At 44.3% G+C, this 21,767-nt stretch overlaps 1 protein-coding gene across 1 annotated transcript in view; it reads left to right on the top strand.

The window, feature by feature from the left end:
* Nucleotides 1-21,767, top strand: part of NFKBIE (NFKB inhibitor epsilon) — a 29,069-nt gene that overhangs the window by 2,601 nt on the left and 4,701 nt on the right. Inside the window, exon 2 of the mRNA XM_035108161.3 lies at nucleotides 20,292-20,394. Coding sequence (XP_034964052.2) covers nucleotides 20,292-20,394 — 103 coding nt within the window. The remainder of the gene's footprint in view (nucleotides 1-20,291; nucleotides 20,395-21,767) is intronic.

The raw sequence follows: 21,767 nt of genomic DNA, 5'->3' as shown, positions 1-21,767 counted from the left end.
ACGTTACTAGCTCAGTCAACATTTCCAAACTCAAGGAACACCTTAAGGGTGCTTCCCGACACAAGGGTGTTGTGGTATCGCTGATCCTCATGCATACAAGTTTGGTTTTGGGTTTTTTTTTTTTTTTGCAGCTTAAATGTAGCGTTGCTGCAATCAAAATAATTTACCGTATTTCTCTCCTCATCCTCCTCACCTGCCAATACATTACGTTTCTGGACAAAATCGTGGTGTAAATGCCCAGTTTGCAGTATTCAGCCTTTGTCTAGACACAGCCTAAAAAGTGCCATGTTCTCTAAAATAAAAGCAGCTCATTGTTTATATGGGACCTTCTTGTCTGCAGATATGGGGTAGCCCTTCAGATCCAGCTGTATCACTTCAAAAAGTGTCAAAAGCGTGTTTTGTCAATAAGTATATGATGCAGGCAGTTGGGAAAGGTTTCTCTGAAATTCCTTAAATGTAATGTAGGACTAGGTTGGGGTTGAATGGATATTGGGAGGAGGGGGTTATTTTGGCACCTCTTTCTGTTCCTTCCCTCACAACCTTCTGCAAACCTGTTTGGCAGCAGTTTTAGTATCAGTTTTATTTTTCCATGGGAGTTGCTCAGTTCCTTATTCATTGGAAAATAGATTGAACATATAAACTCTGCTGTGATCATTGGTGCAATGATCCCCGATCTTTTACGGCTTCATCTGCACAACAAACCAGTGGAGTAAGGCATGTGGAAAGAGCAAGAGGCTCAGAATGAGTTGCCAAGGCACTCTAAAAGGTTGGGGGTGTTGACTCCAAATCCAGCCCCCTCATATCACCTTGGCTCTCTGGCTGAAAGATCCATGGAGTTTTGGGAAGCAATAGTTCACATTTCCAATTGCACAACCAACGTAGCATGGGGATGCTTACTGGGAGTCTGCTTCTGAGCAAGATGTTCTTGCCTTAAAAGAAAAAGAAGTGGTGAAATTGGGGCATCCATTAAGTTTTCCATGACCTCTAAGTCATTTATGCTTTTTATAGTCTTCTTTGTAGAGTAGAGGCAAGTTTGATGACTTAGTACTGTAGTGTGAAAGGCAAACATCTCAAGCCCACATGACTTCTGTGATGTAGTAGTGCTAGTTTCTCTTGGGGCTCTGATCTGAGACATGCTTTTCTGGAGCTTTTAGGTTCGTTCTTGGGGGCTTTGTGTGTGTAAAATGGAATCCTGTACATTTGGAGAGGGGGGGTTTCATATCAAGCAGGAAGTAATAAGCTTCACCATCCGTGGCCTCCTAACTTCCTCCTGATCCTGCATCCCTGATGAGCCGTTTCTGCTTTTTCCAGCCTGTTGGATGTTTCCAGTTTCCACTCTGGCGTGGCTGGGCTAACTATAGACACTATGGCAGTGTGACCTGTGTGCTGAACAGATTTAAATGGCAGCATGGGGACAGCTTGGTGTGGAATGAGTGGCTGCTGCTGGTGCAGTAGCTGCTGAACCCTCATCCATGCATCCTTTTTTTCTTGAGTCACCTTTCTATCCCATGTTGCTTTTGCTTTTGCCTTTGGACTTGACATGAAAAGTAGGCCCTGCCAGGGGGAAAGTCTGGGCATGGGGGAAGAGTTCAAAACTTCCTTTCTGCTCTCTCCTTCACACCATTAAATCACTTCCGCCTCCAGCTCTGAGTTTGTCAGGAACCTGCAGTTTTCAAACACAGGCCTGCTGGTTCTCCTACCTCCTATAGCTATGGAGGGCGGGGAATGCTAAGTTTGAAATTAGATGGTGGGGGAAGTCTCTAACTTAATCTATTGTTTGTAGCGGGGATGGGGAAACAAGAAGATGCATCTTATTTTGCAAGTGCTTTCCACGCCTCTCCTAGTTTGGAGGCTTGGGTAGAAGCAGTGAGAGGTGTCCCCTCCAGGAGTCAAGACAGTGACAACACCTGATGCCTTATGTTGTTGTTGTTTAGTCATTTAGTCGTGTCCGACTCTTCGTGACCCCATGGACCAGAGCACGCCAGGCACTCCTGTCTTCCACTGCCTCCCGCAGTTTGGTCAAACTCATGTTTGTAGCTTCGAGAACACTGTCCAACTATCTCGTCCTCTGTTGTCCCCTTCTCCTTGTGCCCTCAGTCTTTCCCAACATCAGGGTCTTTTCCAGGGAGTTTTCTCTTCTCATGAGGTGGCCAAAGTTTTGGAGCCACATGATGCCACATGGAATGATCTATTTGAACTTGTTGCCTTGTTTTACTCAAAAGAAGAACAGCAGTAATCATTTATTATTTATTCCCCTCTCGTCTGACTGGGTTGCCCAGCCACTCTGGGCAATAGCTGGCCAGCAGTGTTCCCTTTGGCTGAGAGCATCCTAAGTGGCAGAGTGGGAATTACTTTATTCATGGTTTCTCAGCAATCTCCACTGAACAATATCACTTCCTTGTAACAGTTCTAGTGATGAAAGAACAGAAGTTTGTGGCTTCAGATTTCTGCTTCCTGTTTTTTGTTTTTTTAACAGCTGCCATAGTGAGAATGGAGATGGTTCTGAATTGGATTGGTGTTTTTAAATCATTTCAAATTGCATGTGTGCTTGTTGGAGCTATGTTGGTCTGTTGTACCAAAAACAACATGCTCAATGTTGGTTTACACATGTACATCAAGTGATGTCTTCCATGTGTGAATTGTCCATCATGAATAGAATGTTCCTATTCCTCCTGTGCAGCACTTTTCAGTGGAGTATGTGCATTTGTTCAGATTCAGATTCAACACGTAGCTACTCTCTTGCATTTTTTGTTTGTTTTATGGGGTACATATCCCACCCTTCAAAAGGGTGGCTATAAACTCAAGAAATGTGTGTTAATCATAGCTGCCAAGTTCTCCCCTTTTTAAAGGGAAATTCCCTTATGCTGAATAGGCTTCCTCGCAAGAAAAGGGAAAACATGGCAGCTATGGTGTTAATTCCTCCCTCCTTCCCTCCTATGATACTTTATTTTACCCAGGTCTTCACGCTGTTCTCCAAGTTTTTCTACACATGTTTGCTCTCCAGTCACACACCTATTCTTTCTTCTTCTCTCCTTGATCCCTCTTTGTCCAGGTGTTCTGAATTCTGCAACTGTAGTACATTCCACAGTAGACCTGCAAAGGGGACTTAAATGGATCTTTGTATAGGGTTGCCATATTTCAACAAGTGAAAATCCGGACACAAAAGTTGTTGACACTGCTGACATGGGTTGCCATACATCCGGATTTTCCAAGGCATTTTGACTATTTCCACCCGAACACTGCTCTTGACTGCAGTATTCCAGGTATGTCCGGGAAATTCTGGGCATATGGCAACCCTATTCTTTTTCCTGAATCCAGAATTCTTGGAGGGTTTTCTGGGCCCACTTCATCCACATTTCCTAGAAATGAAACTATTGAAAAGGTTTGCATGTACAGTCATACCTCGGGTTACGTGCCGAACCCGGAAGTACCCGAACGGGTTACTTCCAGGTTTCGGCGGTCACGCAGAAGCGCTAAATCATGCTATGCGCAGACGCGGTGCTGGGGGTTGCGAACACTGCGGGTTGCGAATGTTCCTCCCGCATGGATCATGTTCACAACCCGAGCGTCCACTGTAATCCTGCTGTAGTCCAGGCCACCCCGGTGGATAGTGGTGATTTACTAAAGCTAGTTAAAACTCCTTTTAAGTGGCTAAAACTTGAGACCTTCAAAATCCGACTCCAGCATTCTTGAAGCAGGATAATGCTTCCGTTGTTTTTTTTGTTCAGCACAGAACCCTCTTTGTGTTGGATAGGACTCTTAATACATGGAGAGTTCTGTTTGCAAGTGCAAGGCAGTGAAGACCCTCACGACTCAAGGTGTGATGTCAACAAGACCGGGTTGGGAAACCTGCGGCCCTCCCACAAGTTGTTGGGTTACAACTCCTGTCAGCCAAAGCCAACATCACCCACAGTCAAAGATGATGAGAATCGAACTCTTAACAGTGTCTGGAGTGCATAAGGTTCCCCACTACCTACTGCTAGAGGATGGCTAGTTACACAGTGTGAGGAGAAAAACTGCTGTGAAAAAGATAATGTTGACCTCTAGTCCCCACTGATAGGGAATGAAATTCCACTGTGAGGAATTCTTCTAATCTGGCAGTGCAATACTGACCAATTTCAAGTTCCTAAGGTGTGGGTCCCAGATATCAGTTGTGTGTGGCTGCCATTTTGTTTTGCCTCGTAGCTGCTTGGTCTAGTGAGGCACAGGATTCCCCAACCTGAGTGGCAATGAGAAGACAACTACCTTTTTTTTTACTGTATGGAAACAGTTGTATCTATTTTGGTAGGACCGAATATGCATGTGGTCTCTAGTGGGAGTAGGCGACGGCAGGGAAGCCTAACTGTGGGATGTGGTTAAGTACCATATGCTCTACTGACTGATGGGAAATCACGTGTCGGTGACTTCTAGGCTGAGGTTTGTAGAGCAGAGACTTGGAAGGTCAGTGAGTATATTTAAAGCTTGTCTTGATAGGGGTTGGGTTGGGGGGTGTGGGCTCTTTATGTGGTGGTGCCTGTAGGCAAGCGATAGTTTAAAAAACTGCTTAGGTTTTCCTGCCTTGCCTGGAACATGTGGCTCTTGTGGGATGCTCAAATTTAAGCCTCGAACAAAGGAGGACAATAGCTTTGTGCAGTAGAGCTGTAGCCTTTTACTGATCTAGATTGGCTTAATCAAAGCTGCTGTGTTAATCAACCAAGGAGGCATCTCAGAATAATTTGTGCAATGCACTTTATTTTTTTAAAATTACGTTGTTTTTAGTATGAGTACTTACAAAAAACATGCAGATAGCATGCATGCCCTCCACTTTAACACAGGAGAAAATGCCTCTTCTAAGAGGTTCCTGCTGCAACAGAATCATAGAGTTGGGAGGGACCACGAGGGTCATCTAGTCCAACCCTCTGCAATGCAGCAATCTTTTGTCCAATGTGGGGCTCAAACCCACAACCCTGAGATAAAGTCTCATGCTGTACCAGCTGAGCTATCCCATATATGTGCATCTTCAAAAAGAAGGATCTTAAGTGGTCTTAACTGTTTTGGCACCTGCAAAAAAACATTCTGGTTTAGACAAGTGTGGAAAGATGTGGTATTTTAGTTTGTTTTAGTATTTTAACTTTTGTATGTTTTAAAGTAAGGTTGGGATTTATTTTGGTATTTTATTTTACTGTTTTATCTTTTGTAAACTGCTGAGGTTTTCCTACACTCAAGCGGCATATAAACTTTATGTAGAACAATAAAATAAAATAAATAAAATAAAATAAGATCCAAGGCAGGCCTAATCAACTGATAAGAAGCTAGGACTGCTGAAGCATCAGTTAAGAGACTTGCTGTCCTGTGACGTGTCTAGATTTGAGAGAATCGTTATTATCTTCAGAGAATTCACGGTGCTTCTCCAGCATAATCCTAAATTAGTCTTACGTGGTACAACTAGAAATGATTACCATGCAGATGTTGGGTTGTTTTAGAATCTTTCAGTGGGAAAAAAGATGCTGAGTTTTGTAATAGTTGCAGTTAGAAGGCACTTGGTATAGACCAGGTGGCAGCCGGTGGCTTAGCATATATGAGAGACATAAAGGAAGTTTGCATTATTCCTCTTCCAAATGGAAAGCATGCATGAAGGAGTTGTGCTGGCTAGCCCAGCTCTTCTGTCACCTGCCATGCCCCCTGTGCTGCCTTTGTGTGAAGAGACTCTTGGGCCAATCTAGATATGCTCTCGTGTGGAGGAGCCTTGTGCAGATCTTGGGAGAGGCCATGTGCAAGTACAAGCGAAACTGCCAAGCATGTGTATTGATTAGGATGGGCAGCACAACCCCCTTGCACATGCTTTTAATGCATGAGGAGATGGAGAGATCATAATAATTCCCCCACCCCCAGAAGTTCTTGCACAGTGGAATTAGCTCATTGCCTATGCAGGAGGCTGAGCAAGTATTTGTAATGGAAGTGTGTAGCTCTTCTGTGATTGGAGGAGGGAGTGGAATGGGGAAACTTATGGTGAATATCTAATTTATGCAAGGAGATGTTAAAGCAGAGGGACTCTCTTAAGATGAAAACTTCCAGAAATCTTCTTGGATGCTTTAGAAGAAGAGGACCCAAACTCCCATTGCGTAGGAAATCTCTGTAATACAGACTGAATAGTCTGATAAGACTTTGCAAGGGCTAATGTTTCATTCCAATATCTTGATTCTCATCTTCTAGTCCATGGTGGGTGTGCATGTCCTGTGGATGGGAGATTCTGAATTTCTGCTTTCATTCCAAAGATGCTTCTAGCCACATGGCTGATATCACTTACACAAATGTCTCAAGAACCGCAAGGTAAAGAATTTCATGATGACTGTTCTTCTTTAGATTTCTAAATGTGTTGACTCAATTTTTGGCTTCAGGATGTGTACACCTTGGAACTGACTGTGCTAAATTCAGTGGCAATTACATTGGGCATTCATGCTTCATTTCTGTCACCCATGGATTTTAGAAGTTGAGCTGGAAGGAGCATGCACTGAGTTCTCAATACACAGAAGCTGACATCTGTAGCTATCAGATGTTACTGCCCATCCAAGTCTTATTTTTTAGCACCATTGGCAACTCATACTCAGTTTGCTTTACAAAACATAGCTTACTAATTCCAGCAGTGCCAAAAAATATTAAAGCACACATTTTAGAAGGGAAGGGAAGATACTGACTGGAAACTAGGGTTGCCAGATTCAATAGTGGACAGGACTTCTGTGCCTTTAATTGCCCTGCTCTCTTTTGAGTCTGGAAACCTTAAAGAGAAACCAGCAGACCCTTTGTTTAATTTCCAAGCAAAGGGTCTGCTGGTTTCTCTTTAAGGTTTCCATACTCAAAAGAGAGCAGGGCAATTAAAGGCACAGAAGTCCTGTCCACTATTGAGTCTGGCAACCCTACTGGAAACTTACCATGACATCTCTAAAATGCACTTAAATGAAGCCTGATCTATACAGGCAGTAGAAACCTGGAATGGCACGGTCACTACAGGTGCGGGACACTTTGCAATTTAACCATCTTGCACAGGGAGGAAGGTACTTTCCCTGATTTGTTAATTTTCTGTTTTGCATGGGATTTTCCCATACAGAAGGGTTCAAATTTATGGTTCCCATTTGCAGCCAGAAGTGAAACATTCCATTCTACTATCTTAAAGGTAAAGGTACCCCCCACCATTGGGTCTAGTCGCAGACGACTCTGGGGTTGTGGCGCTCATCTCGCTTTACTAGCCGAGGGAGCCGGCGTACAGCTTCCGGGTCATGTGGCCAGCATGACTAAGCTGCTTCTGGCAAACCAGAGCAGCGCACGGAAACGCCGTTTACCTTCCCGCCAGAGCGGTACCTATTTATCTACCGTACTTGCACTTTGACATGCTTTTGAACTGCTAGGTGGGCAGGAGGTGGGACCGAGCAACGGGAGTTCACCCCGTCACGGGGATTCGAATCGCCGGCCTTCTGATCGGCAAGCCCTAGGCTCTTCCGTTAATGTGTAGACCAGGTCTAAGAACTATTTTCTAGCAGTTTGTAGTGGTGAGAAGGGAGGAATGGAGAGTAATGGAGGGTTGGGAAGAGCAAGCTTCCATGGTAGAATCTGCTACAGCAAATGAATGATCACTCGCTTAACTCCAGGTAGATCAGAATTCCAGATTACATGAAGTATTTTGAGTGCTCGCATTATGGCAGTCTCGAGCAGGTCGCGCGCCCTGGCGCTGAGGGGCGGAGATCGCTCCGGCGCCCTCGCAGGGCGCAGCATGGCTTCCACGCGGCTTTGCCGTGCAGCGCCCTGCCTACCGGCCCGATGCCCTAGCACCCCGCGCCACCAGGACTCTACCTAGAGCCGGCCCTGGCTGGCATCTCATAGGTGGAGTTCTGGGTTTGGGTCTCAAATATATCCAGGGCTTAAACTGTTCAGGATTTTAAAAATAAGCCAAGACCAAGGGCAATCAGTGCTGTTATCTAGAAATGTTTTAATTGCAAAGACAGCACTTGCTAGAACATGCGATCTCCCCCCTCCCCCAGTCACTTTTATGACAAAGTTTTATTAGTGCCCCCTGGCCTCCTTCAAGTGAAATAAACTATCATGGCTTTTCATTATTTCCACTAGACCAGCAGGTTGTGGTGGAGCAATTTTGCATTCTGCTGTTGCAAGTACCTCCTTGGCTTGCTATAGAAGAAAGCAAACATTAACAACTGTTACCATTCAGCAACTTGGCATTCCCAAGCATCTGGGAAATGAATCCATGCCAGTGAGGCACTAGTTCATGGGAACATTGCCCAGCCAAAATGGGCCAGTCTAATTGGCATGTTTGCAAGGTAAGATGCTGGGGCAAGTAATAACATGTAGGTATGCATAATGTTAAGGATTCTGTGAATTCTCCAGTTATCTAGCTACACAGAGTCACTGTGCGGCAGTCTTGAGTTACCTGGATAGACCTCAGGAGGCCTAGATTTATGTACCACCTCTGGCACTGATCCAGTTTGTCAGTCTTGGGGAAAGCCGCCATCTTTCACTCTTGTTTCCTGTGTAGAGAAAGGTATCTGAGTGAATGAGGAATCTTGGAAGGACTTGTATCCAAATACTTTAGCTCTTCCTCATATGCAGATGTGCATGTTTGTCATTCCCTTTCCAGTGATTGGACTTGCCATTGATTGGAAGAAACCCAATTTGCCATAGTCATCTGCAAAGGAAAGATGATTAAATCATGGTTATTTTTTTAAATGAGTTGCATTTTTATCTTGTCATTTTAAACATAAAAGCTTCTTATATCCTGCACTTTGTTCAAGAACTTAAAAGCTTTCTATTTCCTAAAGAGAGAGCAGGAACTTGTTTGCAAAGGAAAGACTAGGAGTGCACTCTTAGGCTCTGTTGTGCAGGGCAACAGATAAAGGCGCCAAATTTGACAAGCACTGAGCTCTACCTGAGGGTGGAAAAGAAAAATGATTTCTGTTCAGTTTCACCCTTCAGGTTTATCTGCCACATGCATCATAAGACCACAGGTGATAGACAAATGAGTGTGGCTTAGGAAAAACTACACCTTCTGCCTGTGTGCTGAAGACTACCTACTGCTTATATGGTGCCAATCCCATTTTTCCTTAAAATTGTGCTGTCCAATACTATGTTTACCTTGGATTAGTAGCTAGTGCACCCGGAAGCTTTTAGGATCTATTCCACTGAGTGAGACCTATCACAAAATTCCTCAATATTATGAATTTGCTGCCTTTGTAGATTGGGTGCTGCAGTTTTAGTTCAATTAACCTCTGTGCCGCTTAAATGACATAGCGATGTGAGCTTATTACACAAGAAGGCTTTCACAGATGATCCCAGATGGGCCTTTTTTTTAAAAAAGAGCAGCAGACCAAATGTGGCTTCAGTATTAATACTGAAAAGCCTCTGAAGTCTCTGACATTATATTTTCACTGGTGTTGCCTTTGGCTTCCTCTTTGAAAGGAAGGGCTTCTGTTCCCAGATTTCCCCATCAGTGTGAAAGGCCCAGGGCACTCTTCACAAATGTCCCTTTATGTACTTATCCTTCATAGTCCTTCCTGCAGGAGTCTCTCGTGTGATCTTTGTTTCCTGAAACTGATGGGAAAATTCCACAATATGAAAAGGTTTGGCGGGAGCAGTTATGGAAATCCAAAGAGGTTTGAAATAGAGAGGGTTGAAATAACTCAGTTTGGTGACTGTTCGTTTTTAGGAAAAGAGCGTGTTTCCAAAACAGGTCTTTGTCCCTGTGGGCAAGAGCAACTCCCATTCCTCACCTTTAGGATACCCATGCTCTAAAATCTACAGCTGCCACCTTGGTAATGTTAGGCCACCAGGCACAGTTAATTAGTCAGGTATATAATACTGCAAGGAAGCTGAGAAACTGGAATAGCAGGGAGGAAAGTGTTGATTAGGAGAGAGAGAGAGGTGTGTATTGATACCACAGTATTGTAAAAAGGTTACTGTCGGGCAGTTTAATTCCTTGGTAAAAGAGGTCAGTTAAGGCAGTTAAAAAGTATGCACTGGACAAGTGTGGAATTCCCCTCTTTTATTTTTCTGGAGAGTCTATTGGCTTCTTGGTATCAACAGTGTGTATTGTTTGGTTCAGTTTCTTAGCCCCCTTTTTTCCTTCCCTTTAATCACTATTATTTTTTAATTTCATTTTTTCCATCGCTATTATTGGATAAATGGTTCATTTGCTTTCATTTCCTATCTTACTTCCTAAGGTGTGTGTGGGGGAGCACCAGAGTGGATGAATAGTGTCATTCCTTGTATTCAGTTTCTGTTGCTTATTATAAGAGTTTGTAACTTATGCTGTTAAGTCAACAAAGCAGAACTTATTTGAGGAGGGACTGTTGCTCAGCAGTGGAACATGTGCGTTGGATGCAGAAGGTCCCTGGCATTTCCACATAGAAAGTTCAGAAGATGAGAAAAGGCCACTCCTCTGCCCGAGACCCTGGGGGTGTTTTGGGGGTGAGTAGAAGGCAGGTCTCTGGGTGATTTGCAGTAGATCAGCGAGGATTTCTGATTCTCAACTGCAGAGACAAAATGACTCTGCACCCTAAAATTATAGTACTGTACTGGAATAAAAAAACACTTGGGGTAAGCAGGAATGAATTTTTGTGTGAGCAGACTGAGCTCTGTTCACTTCTACTCTCCAAAGCAAATTCCTGGGCTCAGAATTCCCTAAGTGCATGCCTTTTGTACAAAGCTGGTGGCTTTTGGAGGTTTTTATTTTAACACTAAAGAGAACAAAAGAAGTAGATCCCACAAGCCTGAAGCTTACTCCAGGGGAAGATATGCAATATTGTGCTAATCTGATTTGGTAAGTGGTAGCTTCTTGGGTTATAAACAGAGTGAGGACATAGGCCCTGAATCAGTTCTTTTAATACCCAGACCCTTTATTGATCTCCCATCAGCTCCTGACTGGCTTGGAGAAGGAATGACCAGTTTTGCCCCCAGAGTCCTCTGCTGTACCATACATGGTTCAATGTGAAGCACTGGGAAGCTGTTTTAAAGGCATCTTCTTTGTCGCTCTGAACTGTGAATAGTGACATAGAATCATAGAATTGTAAAGTTGGAAGGGACCCTGAAGATTCTAGTCCAACCCCCTGCAATGCAGGGATATGCAGCTGTTCCATACGGGAATCGAACTTGCAACCTTGGCATTGTCAGCAGCCCACTCTAGCCAACTGAGCTATCCAAGCTGAGTGTTGTGTGTTAGAGGTTTGCTAAAAGGACCCAGGTGGCGCTGTGGTTAAACCACTGAGCCTAGGGCTTGCTGATCAGAAGGTCGGCGGTTCGAATCCCTGTGATGGGGTGAGCTCCCGTTGCTTGGTCCCAGCTCCTGCCAACCTAGCAGTTCGAAAGCACGTCAAAATGCAAGTAGATAAATAGGAACCGCTACAGCGGGAAGGTAAACGGCATTTCCATGTGCTGCTCTGGTTTGCCAGAAGCGGCTTTGTCATGCTGGCCCCATGACCTGGAAGCTATACGCCGGCTCCCTCGGCCAATAATGCGAGATTAGCGCGCAACCGCAGAGTCGGTCACGACTGGACCTAATGGTCACGGGTCCCTTTACCTTTACCTAAAAGGCACAGTAGAGACACAAAGGAATGCATGGACCTTGTTATGCAGGAAGGCCTAGTCCCAGTCTCATAATACAGTGGTGCCTCGACTTACAAATTCAATCCGTTCCGAAGGCACCTTTGTAGGTCGAAAAATCCGTAAGTCGAAAAGCGCCATTGGAAACGCAATTTCCCATAGGAATGCATTAGAAATGGAAAAATTCGTAAGGCGAAGCAACCCCATCTAGAACTGCCACGGTTTCCGTTCGGATGTTGAGAAATTCGTAAGCATGCGGCCATTTGCCCCATTCGTAAGTCAGAAAATTCGGTAGTCGAGTTGTTCGTAAGTCGATGTACCACTGTATATATTCAGCTGATGGTACTCTGGGCCACAGTTTCCCATCCTTGATATTACAGTGGTAGTATTGCACCTGGTTTACAGAAAGAATGCAGGAGAGGAGAGCTACTGAGGTGATAAGGCCAAAGTGCTTTGTGTGTTTTGTTTAGATGGGTTTGTATTTGCTTTTGTACAGTGTCAGAGCTGGGTTGTGTACTGCTAGGCTGAGCTGAGGGGATGGGAAGAAGGGAGGAAACGGCGCAAGTAGCTCTTGCACAATAAATAAACAGGCTCCAATATTAGAACTGGGCTCCTCCTCTGTGTGCTTTTCTCTAGTAACTGCAGCACATTTGGGAGAGGGTAATTAAAGCTTTAAAGCCTGGGCCTGAAAATAGGGCTATTCCCTAGCATAGTTCTGTGAGGTGGGGAGGGAACTGTATAAAATCCAGGCCAAGTAAACAGCAGCTGAAGCTTCCCTTCCCCCACCCCTTCTTGCCTCATGATCAGGGACTTCCCACATTGACACTGAAATATCCCCACTCCTCCTCTATTGTAAGTGCACATTAGTCTCACTGTGACTAGGTAGACACCGTCCCTCCATGAATCATGCTCAGGGCTGTGTATGTTCTCATTCTCAAGCCACATTCCTAACCATGGGGGATCCTGCTCACTCTCTTTTTCCTCCTCCCCACTCCCAAACAAGCTTTGATATTCTGCCAGCTGTTGCAGATAGTAAGGACTAGAATCATCATTCCTCCCGGTCACAAAGTTCAGAGATGAGTATGGATCCTTCTGCAGCCTAAATAGTACCATCCGACCTCATAAGGGAGATAGTAGGAGGCTTGTGGGAACCCCCACTAGGTTTGCAGAAGGACAAAAAAAATGAGGGAGGGAAGCCCCCCTCTACGGCTGGGTTGGCAATACAGTGTCCTTGAGGACCCACAAAGCCTCTGAGCCCCCCCCCCCCCGCTTATGACTCCCTTTGTTATAAGGTGGAGTGAGGGGTTATGTCTCCCCCCCCCCCACATATTGAAAAGTACAGAGAGCTGAAGGAGGAAATTGTAAAAATTGATGCTTCCCATGGTGTATCTCTATTCCATTTTCTGTGTTGACTTGTTTGTGTTTGCAAGTTGATATTGGTGGACCATTCACTTCTAAGGCAATACAGTGGTACCTCGGTGTAAGAACAGCCCTGTTTACGAATGATTCGGGTTACGAACTTCCTCAAAACCAGAAGTTTACCTCGGTTTACGAACTTTACCTCGGTCTAAGAACGGAAACAGAATGGTGGAAGGGCACTGGTGGCGGGAGGCCTGATTAGGGAAAGTGCGCCTCGGTTTAAAAATTGTTTCGGTTTAAGAACGGACATCTGGAACGGATTAAGTTAGTAAACCGAGGTACCACTGTATTTGAAGTAAAGGGACCCCTGACTGTTAGGTCCAGTCGCGGACAACTCTGGGGTTGCGGCGCTCATCTCGCTTTATTGGCTTCTGGGTCATGTGGCCAGCATGACTAAGCCGCTTCTGGCGAACCAGAAACACCATTTACCTTCCCGCCAGAGCGGTACCTATTTATCTACTTGCACTTTGAGCTGCTTTTGAACTGCTAGGTTGGCAGGAGCAGGGACTGAACAACGGGAGCTCACCCTGTGGCAGGGATTCAAACCACCGACCTCCCGATTGGCAAGCCCTAGGGCTCTGTGGTTTAGACCACAGCGCCACCCACGTCCCTACAGCATTACCCACGTCCCTGTATTTGAAGTAGCTTGTAGCTGACAGGTTGTTATTTAGTGTGTGTGTGTGTGTGTGTGTGTGTGAGAGAGAGAGAGAGAGAGAGAGAGAGAGAGAGAGAGAGAGAGAGAGAGAGAGAGAGAGCTTTAAGGTTTGTTCTACCCATATAGAAAAATGAGGTGGTAGACTGGGCTGTGCTATTTCAAGCCAAAGGGTACTGGGTACCCTATTTCAGTGATTATGTACTGCAAAATAAACCTGCTTGCAAATAAAGTTTAGCACACTGGGGTGGGAGATTCTTGCTTAGCCCCCTCCCTGTTGTATTGATTTTTCTATGTGCAAGGTTTTTAACAGAACAATATTATTGTTAGTCTGTAGTCTGAAGTGATATATGCCATTCTACCCCTTCATTCTATAGTACAGACTCCATGTCCTCTGTTGCAGTTAAGCAGCAGCCACCAATGGGCATCTTGCAGAATTACAGAGGCAAAGCCGGGCAGGTTTCTGTCCTAAAGGAATTGATAATATACCCATGTGCTTGGGTCCCACTCCCACCTCTGCTATAAAGTACGAAGAAATGGGGACCTATTGATACAGGTGCAATGGCAAGGGTTTTTGTTTTCATACATTCCTTGAATAATTTGGGGCCAGATGGTGTGGAAGTGCCCCCCCACTGTTCTGGACAGATTACATTTGGATCCAGACAGTAAAGCAAACTTTTGGATAAATCTTTCAGTTTAGTGTTATTGAAGCAGATAATGATGCTTGGTATCTTGTGATGGTGGCCCAGCCTCTCCCTAGAATGGGAATTTGGCTGTCCATGCTGGCTGTTGTGAGGAATTTTTGGGGAAAGTGGCTTGGTTAAAATAGCCCCAGGGAATTGTGTGCAGTCTCTCAGAGAAAAGCAGCAATGGTTAAAGTTCAGGCCGGATTGCCTTGTTGGAAAGTCCCTGCTCCTGAGAGTTCTTATCTGCTACATACTTGTTAGGAAGCAAGAAAGATAAACTTCAAGCCACACAAAGTCAAAATGTAAAAGATCTGCAAGGATAAACTGACCGTGTGTATGTGTGTGTGTGCCTGTAACAATAGATCCTTGGAAACAAGAGCGAGTGAAACATTTGTAATCTGGCACCAAACAGGACACAGTTTGTGGAAGCAAGTTTGAATGGAGTCTTTTGCTGATTTCCAGTTTGAGATCACTCAGGCACAGGAACCATCTAGCAGAGTGTTTTGACTGATGTTTGATTGAGAAGATTCTATTGCAGTTGACTTTAGGTCCTGTCTGATTCCAAACCATCACTGTAAATTCTCTTGCTAATTTTTGCTGTCTCTTTATTGATAACACTCTCAAAACCTCTGAGCAGCATTTTCTGTACAAGTAATACTGAAATGAAATGCTGCATTTGTAGATTATTTAACCTTTCTTTAGTTCTCTCTGCTTCAAATTAGGTTCTTTTCTCTTCCAGTTCTCTCTGTACCACGTGATGGTGAGCGGAGGTTACTATCATTAGGTGTGGGTTTTTTTTTTAGGGGGGGTGGTAGGCTGTGTGCCTGGGTCCCCTTCTACAGACCAACTCAGCTAGCCCTTTGGAATTTGTTCTAAAAAGAATTGTAGAACCAAAACCAGAAGCTAGCTGAGTTGGTCTGTCCCAGCAAAAACAGTCTTGTGGAAACTTAAAGAATAGTTAGTATGGCATAAACTTTCACAGAGTACAGACCACTTCATCAGATGCATCTGAAGTGCACTGTTGTCCATGAAAGGTTATGCTATATTTCTTTGATTAGCCTTTTAAAGTGCTACAATACTTTTAGGGTTTTTTAGACTCAAAAATTGACTTTTAAAATGATACTCTCTTGCTCAGTGCACACATCTCACTTTTGTCTTTGGTAAGCCAGGTTTTGAAAGGTTTTTGTACTGTTCCAAAACCCTGCCAAACCTGTTTGGCCCAGAGGTAGGGGTGGGGCATCATGTACTGTATGGCATGGAAAGAGGCCTCTCTTCAATTCAGATTCCCCTATCAAAAACTATTGCCTGGCTTCAGCCTCTCAATCCCCCCCCCCACAACACTTCCTCTCCTTTTTACATTGATTTTAGCCATAAGAAAAATAAAATACAGGAACACTCAGATATTTAACACTATATTCCTAATTGTAATTAAGGTGCTTCATATCATCCTGCTTTAAGAATAAACAGTTTGGGGACTTCAGTTATTGCAGTGTTAAATCTAGGTGCCTACTTTGTTTCCACAAAAAGCAGCTGGTTAAGGTTGTAATTTGGAGTTTACTAAATCTGAGGGACTAGATAATTCAGATCCAACTGTCTTGCAAAGTCTGAATATGGAGGCCAGTTGCAAATTGTGCGGGGAAAGCTGAACTGTGGGTTGTTGTTTTTTGTGGGGTTTTTTTTTAATGCTTTGCTTTTGGGCAATTTGTTTTAGCCAGGCGAGTCAGGGAAGTTTATGTAAAACTTAAGAAACTCATTCTCCCCCACCTTTGTTTCATACTATCAAGTGACACTATGGGCATGTGTGGGCAGGTGGCCCATTTAAAAGGCTTTTGTGGTCTTATAATTACAAAGCTGATTTAAGTAAGGTCTTGGGCAATTATTGCCTTGCTTAGGAAGCCACAAGGAAGGTGCAACCTGTCAGAGGATCAGCCCAGAGAGTGAGATGTTTGAGGTCTATGCATACTCTGGTCAGCCACTTTTGCTAACATTAATGAAAAACAGTGTTACAAGACGTGGAAGAGCCTACAATAGAGGAGGTACATCTATGGAAATTTGGAGTGATATCCAGCTAAGTCATACTTGAAATGAACCCATGGAAATAAATGGAAATTGCATGCCCACAGATCTTACTGCATCTATTCTGGGTGTGACTAATATTAGGTATCTCCCTTTGTCCCATAGCATGCTACCCCTTTTCTACACAACTTCCCTGTTCTGTTGCTGTATTTCCAGAGAACCTCCCAGTACAATTTACCGGTGTACAGTGGTGCCTCGCTTAACGACTGCCCTGCTTAACGAAATTTCCGCTTAACGAAAGGTTTTTTCTAGTGGAGGTTGCCTCGGTAGACGAATTCGTTTTATGAAAAATTCGTCTAGCGAATCACGGTTTCCCATAGGAATGCATTGAAATTCAATTAATGCGTTCCTATGAGCAAAAAAAAATTTCAAAAAAAAATTCAATGCATTCCTATGGGATTCGCTAGACGAATTTTTCGTTATAAGAAAAGACCCATGGAACAAATAGAAATAAACTGGTACCAATGTAAACTTAACTTTGCATATGAATTAAAGAATTGTGAGGTGGCTTGTAGAACAGTTCTAACATCTTTTACTTAGAAACTATTTAGCTGCAACCTTTTTTACTTCCCCTGATTGTGTCTGAATTGCAGCCTTATAAAGCCAAAGTAACTGAATGCAAAGAGAAATCCACAGAAGGACCCAGCCTCTCTCTTCCCACAGTGTCTGCAGCCCTCTATGGACGACAGCAGCTGTGCACAGCCTCCTTCAACTCTCCCCTCCCCTTGTTGCTGAGGCAACTGTGGGTGGCCACATCTCCGGCAGGGCAGGGAAATTCCCCATGCCCATGTGATCTTGGGCTTCCCCTGGGGCCTTGCCTGTGCCTTAGCCACATACGGCAGACCGTCCGTTCTGTCTGCTTAAGCGTCCATTTGCCAGATGGAAGCCTCTTAAAATGGTGATTCCCCATGCCCATGTGATCTTGGGCTTCCCCTGGGGCCTTGCCTGTGCCTTAGCCACATACGGCAGACCGTCCGTTCTGTCTGCTTAAGCGTCCATTTGCCAGATGGAAGCCTCTTAAAATGGTGCTTGGGCAGTTTCCTCTAGGCAGCCCCAGCCACGGCTGCTGTGATGGCTTTTGGGTACCTTGGACGGGTGCCTGATTCCTTTCCTCCCCCCCCCTCCTCATTTCCTGATTTCTCTATGACCTTGTCACTACCACCTCCCATATCCCTTCTCTCTGCCTCTATGGAAATCCCCTTTGTTAAACGCTCTGGAAACGAGAAGGGCTGCACAACAATACAGTAAAAGCGATTCTCTAATTGCAGATTTGTTTTAAAGCGCATGGTAACTTTGAATAGGTTGGCTAGCTTACTGGAAATAAATACATTGTTAAGCTGAGCAGTTCCATGCTTATGCAAAAGCAGTGTCTTGTGACCCCTTTTAAAGATTAACAAACTTTATTACGGCATAAGCTAGACCGGGGAACCTGTGGCCCTCCAAATGTTGGACTGCAGCTTCCATCATCCCTGACCATTGGCAATGCTTGTTTCATAGAATCATAGAATTGTAGAGTTGGAAGGGACCCTGAGGATCATCTAGTCCAACCCCCTGCAATGCAGAAATGTGCATTTGTCCCATACAGGGATCAAATTTACATCTTTGGCATTATCAGCACCAGGCTCTAACTGACTGAGCTATCTACCTCCATCACCTGAACACCTGGACTTCAGCCCCAGCATCTGGAGGGGTTGCAGTTTCTCACCCCAGCATAAGCTTTTCTGGACTACAGTCCATCAGATGTTGTCTTGAGTTTCCACACACAAGGTTGAGGAGGAGGCATTCTGAAGAAGTAAAGTCCATGAAAGCTTGTGCAATAATAACGTTGTTAGTGTTTAGTGCCATTTGATGCTTTGCTGTGTTTGCTGCTGGAGACTATCCCTCTGGAGCACATTTATATATCTTTTTAAAAAACTGGTAGACTCTGATGCATTGTATTTGTTCTGGAATTATTTCTGAATGTGGGCAGGGCAATGCATGAGTACCCACTTTTTAAAAAGAGAAATCACTTGATATTTTTTTTTAAAAAAACTTTCATTTGGTGCCCGGAAGTGAGTGTTCCAGTTTTTGAACAATTTTCAGAAGCTGAATGTCCGGCGTGGCTTCCACAGCTTCCGATTGGCTGCATGCAGGACGCTCCTGCAGCCAATCAGAAGCCACACCCTGGTTTTTGAATGGTTCCGGGAGTCAAACACATTCTGTTCGAGAACACCTTTGCATGTGAAGCTTTAGTAGCTTCCAAGGATCTCTTGTTACATGCATGTGCTCTCTCTCTCTCTCTCGGTCAGTTTATCCTTGCAGATCTTTTACATTTTGACTTTGTGTGGCTTGAAGTTTATCTTTCTTGCTTCCTACAAGTATGTAGCAGATAAGAACTCTCAGGAGCAGGGACTTTCCAACAAGGCGATCCGGCCTGAACTTTAACCATTGCTGCTTTTCTCCGAGAGGCTGTACACAATTCTTTGGGGCTATTTTAACCAAGCCACTTTCCCCAAGAATTCCTCACAACAGCCTGCCCAGTCTGCCAGGTGATTCATGAACTTAGGTTCTGGTAGGAACATTCAACAGGCGGAGTTGCCTAAGAGCTGCTGCCGCGGAGAAATTATTTTGAGAATTTCCGTCAGACTCTTCTTTGGACTTGAGAGGAGTTGATGAGGCCTAGTGTGAAACTTCTGCCATGAATGCAGCCTGTCTGTGGTATAGCCATCTGAGCCGTGATCTCTGCACTGTAGGTAGAACTAGCTATATGGAAGCTTCTGAAAAAATGTGCTTTTAATGGAGTGGGTCTCTGCATGAGTCTGTTCTCACAGTCCTTGGATTGCTGACTTCAGTCATGGCCTGCCTCTCATTGGGCCATTTGTGTTAATGGTATGCTATTGTTGTCACAGATTAGCTTTTTCCACAAAATCACAGTTGCCACTTTTTGAGAAGTTAATCAGCATTCTAAAAACCACAGCTGTCATGTGCTTAGAGGGTTGTTAGAATTGACCCTTACTTCAAGAACATGGGTGCAGCTTGACTCTTGATTGATGCTCATCTGTTTCATATAACTACGGTAGTAGAAGAATTCAGTTGAGCCATCTCCATTTCCAGTCCTTGTTGCGCTGGGATTAGATGCCATGCAAAGGCTGTTGTGAGAGTTTGGCACATATCCCTAGTCAGGGCAGTCTCGAGCAGGTCGGGCGCCCTGGCGCTGAGGGGCGGAGATCGCTCCGGCGCCCCCGCCCTTGCAGGGTGCAGCATGGCTTCCGCGCGGCACCCCACCTACCAGCCCTGGCGTCCCGCGCCACCGGGACTCTACCTAGAGCCGGCCCTGTCCCTAGTACGGTACCTCTCATTGTATGTGACCTTGTTGCTGCTCTCTTTCCCTGGTTCAAGGGCAAAGTTGATTGTCTTCCTGGGTCCAGCTTTGTCTTGGATTCTAGAGTTGGTTCCTGGTAGGCTTGTATTTATCTTGTCAACGACTGACAATTTGAATTAAACTGGTGGGACCTTTGATGGGAATCCACAATGAGTTCTGCAGCCACCATGCTTCGATAGGCACATGTTTTGTCTTGAAATGACGGTGTTCACCAGGAAAATACGTGGTTGACAAATTGCAAGAAGTTGCTGTGGAAAAACTGTACATCGCCCTGTGAAAAGTTGTAAGCATGTAAAGTGGTTCAGGAAGAGTCATCACTTCTGTATATACATGGGAGGTCTAACTGACTCAGTTGTCCAGTAAACTCATGTGTGTGTTTTCTGTTCTAAGTGTGAAGAGCAAGCAAGTAACTTCCCAAATGTTTTACATGCTTAAAGGAGAGTGTGTTGTTCGTGATTCTAGGTTGGTATGACTTGGGCCCTGCACCACAAACTCATATCTCTTTTCTCTCTTTCAGGTTGCTACACCTGGCAGTCATTCACTGTGTACCTGCAATAGCACTCTGCTTCATTGCCCAATTGCCAGTGGAGGTTTTAGAGATCCAGAATGACTTATTCCAGGTTTGTGATATACTGTGGGGAATGGTCAGTATTTTTACCATTCTAGCTAGAGGAAAGAAAACAATTGGGAATCTGGGTCATTCTGTCTTGCTTGTGGCAATTTGTCTCTGGCTATAATATTTCCCCCCCTGTACTTACTCCTTGCCTCATTTTTCTAGATCTGGTGGACAGGCATATGCAGATTTGTTATAATAATAATAATAATAATAATAATAATAATAATAATAATAATAATATCCCGCCCTTCCCAGACCAGAAACTGGGCTCAGGGTGGCTAAGAACAAATATAAAACATTGATTAAAAATGACTTAAAAACAGCTTGAAAACAACATAAAGTACAACATAAATGTAGCTTTGCCAGGGCTAACTGGCCAAGTTAGTCCTGCTATGGCCAGCAAGGAGACCAGGGAAGTATTTAGATGTGGGGACCCAGAAAGGTTTCTTCATAGAAAAGGGAAAAAGGAATGGAGGATCAGGCTAAATTGAAGGCCAGGCGGAATAACTCTTACAGGTCCTGCAGAAGGAGAGCAAGTCCTGCAGGGCCCTAGTCTCATGGGACAGAGCATTCCATCAGGTCGGTGCCATCACTGAAAAGGCCCTGGCCCTGGTTATGATTCTTTTTCATAGACTCAGACTTATAGAGTTGGAAGGGACCCTGATGATCATCTAGTCCAACCCCCTGCAATGCAGGAATGTGCAGCTGTCCCATGTGGGGATTGAACCTGCAACCTTGGCATTATCGGCACCATGCTCTAACCAGCTAAGCTATTGTGACTGTCTTGGAAGTTTTCCTTGAGAATTTGTGACAGTTGCTTCTCAATGATAGATTTTTGTTATAACCTACCTTGGAAGGGTATGCACATTAAAAGTTGTTACAGAAATCCATTAAATGAGTAATACTAATTCTAGTTACTCTTCTTGTAAGTGGCCTCAGTCCAACTTGAGTTGCATGCAGCAACTTGTGTCCTGAGTAGGAATACATCCCTTCATCTGGATGAGTCATTTGACCCCATTAGTTATTGGGGGTAAATGATCTTTGGGGTGTGGACTTAGATGTAAATCTGCATTGCCAGAGTGCACAGAAGTCTGCTTCCCCAGTTGAATAAGAGCACTTTTTCTGAGGAAAAGAACATGTGAGTTTTAAAGTTAATTTAGCATCTACCTCTCATTTTTACCAAAGGCTGTGTGTTCTATCTGAGATTTTTATATAGAAATCTAAAGAACCAGAGAAATCCAAATTCTGTCCCATGAATGTTAACAATTCTATGAAGCTTACCCTTGAAGGATCACTAGGTGTTGCATATGGGTCCCCCCCCCAAATGAAGGCTGAGATTTCAGCTGAGATATTAAATTACCCATACATTCCTAAATC

The sequence above is a fragment of the Zootoca vivipara genome, chromosome 3 (genome assembly GCF_965207765.1).
Source record: "Zootoca vivipara chromosome 3, rZooViv2.hap1.1, whole genome shotgun sequence".
Lineage (NCBI taxonomy): Eukaryota > Metazoa > Chordata > Lepidosauria > Squamata > Lacertidae > Zootoca > Zootoca vivipara.
This window is presented reverse-complemented; position numbering and strand designations above follow the sequence as displayed.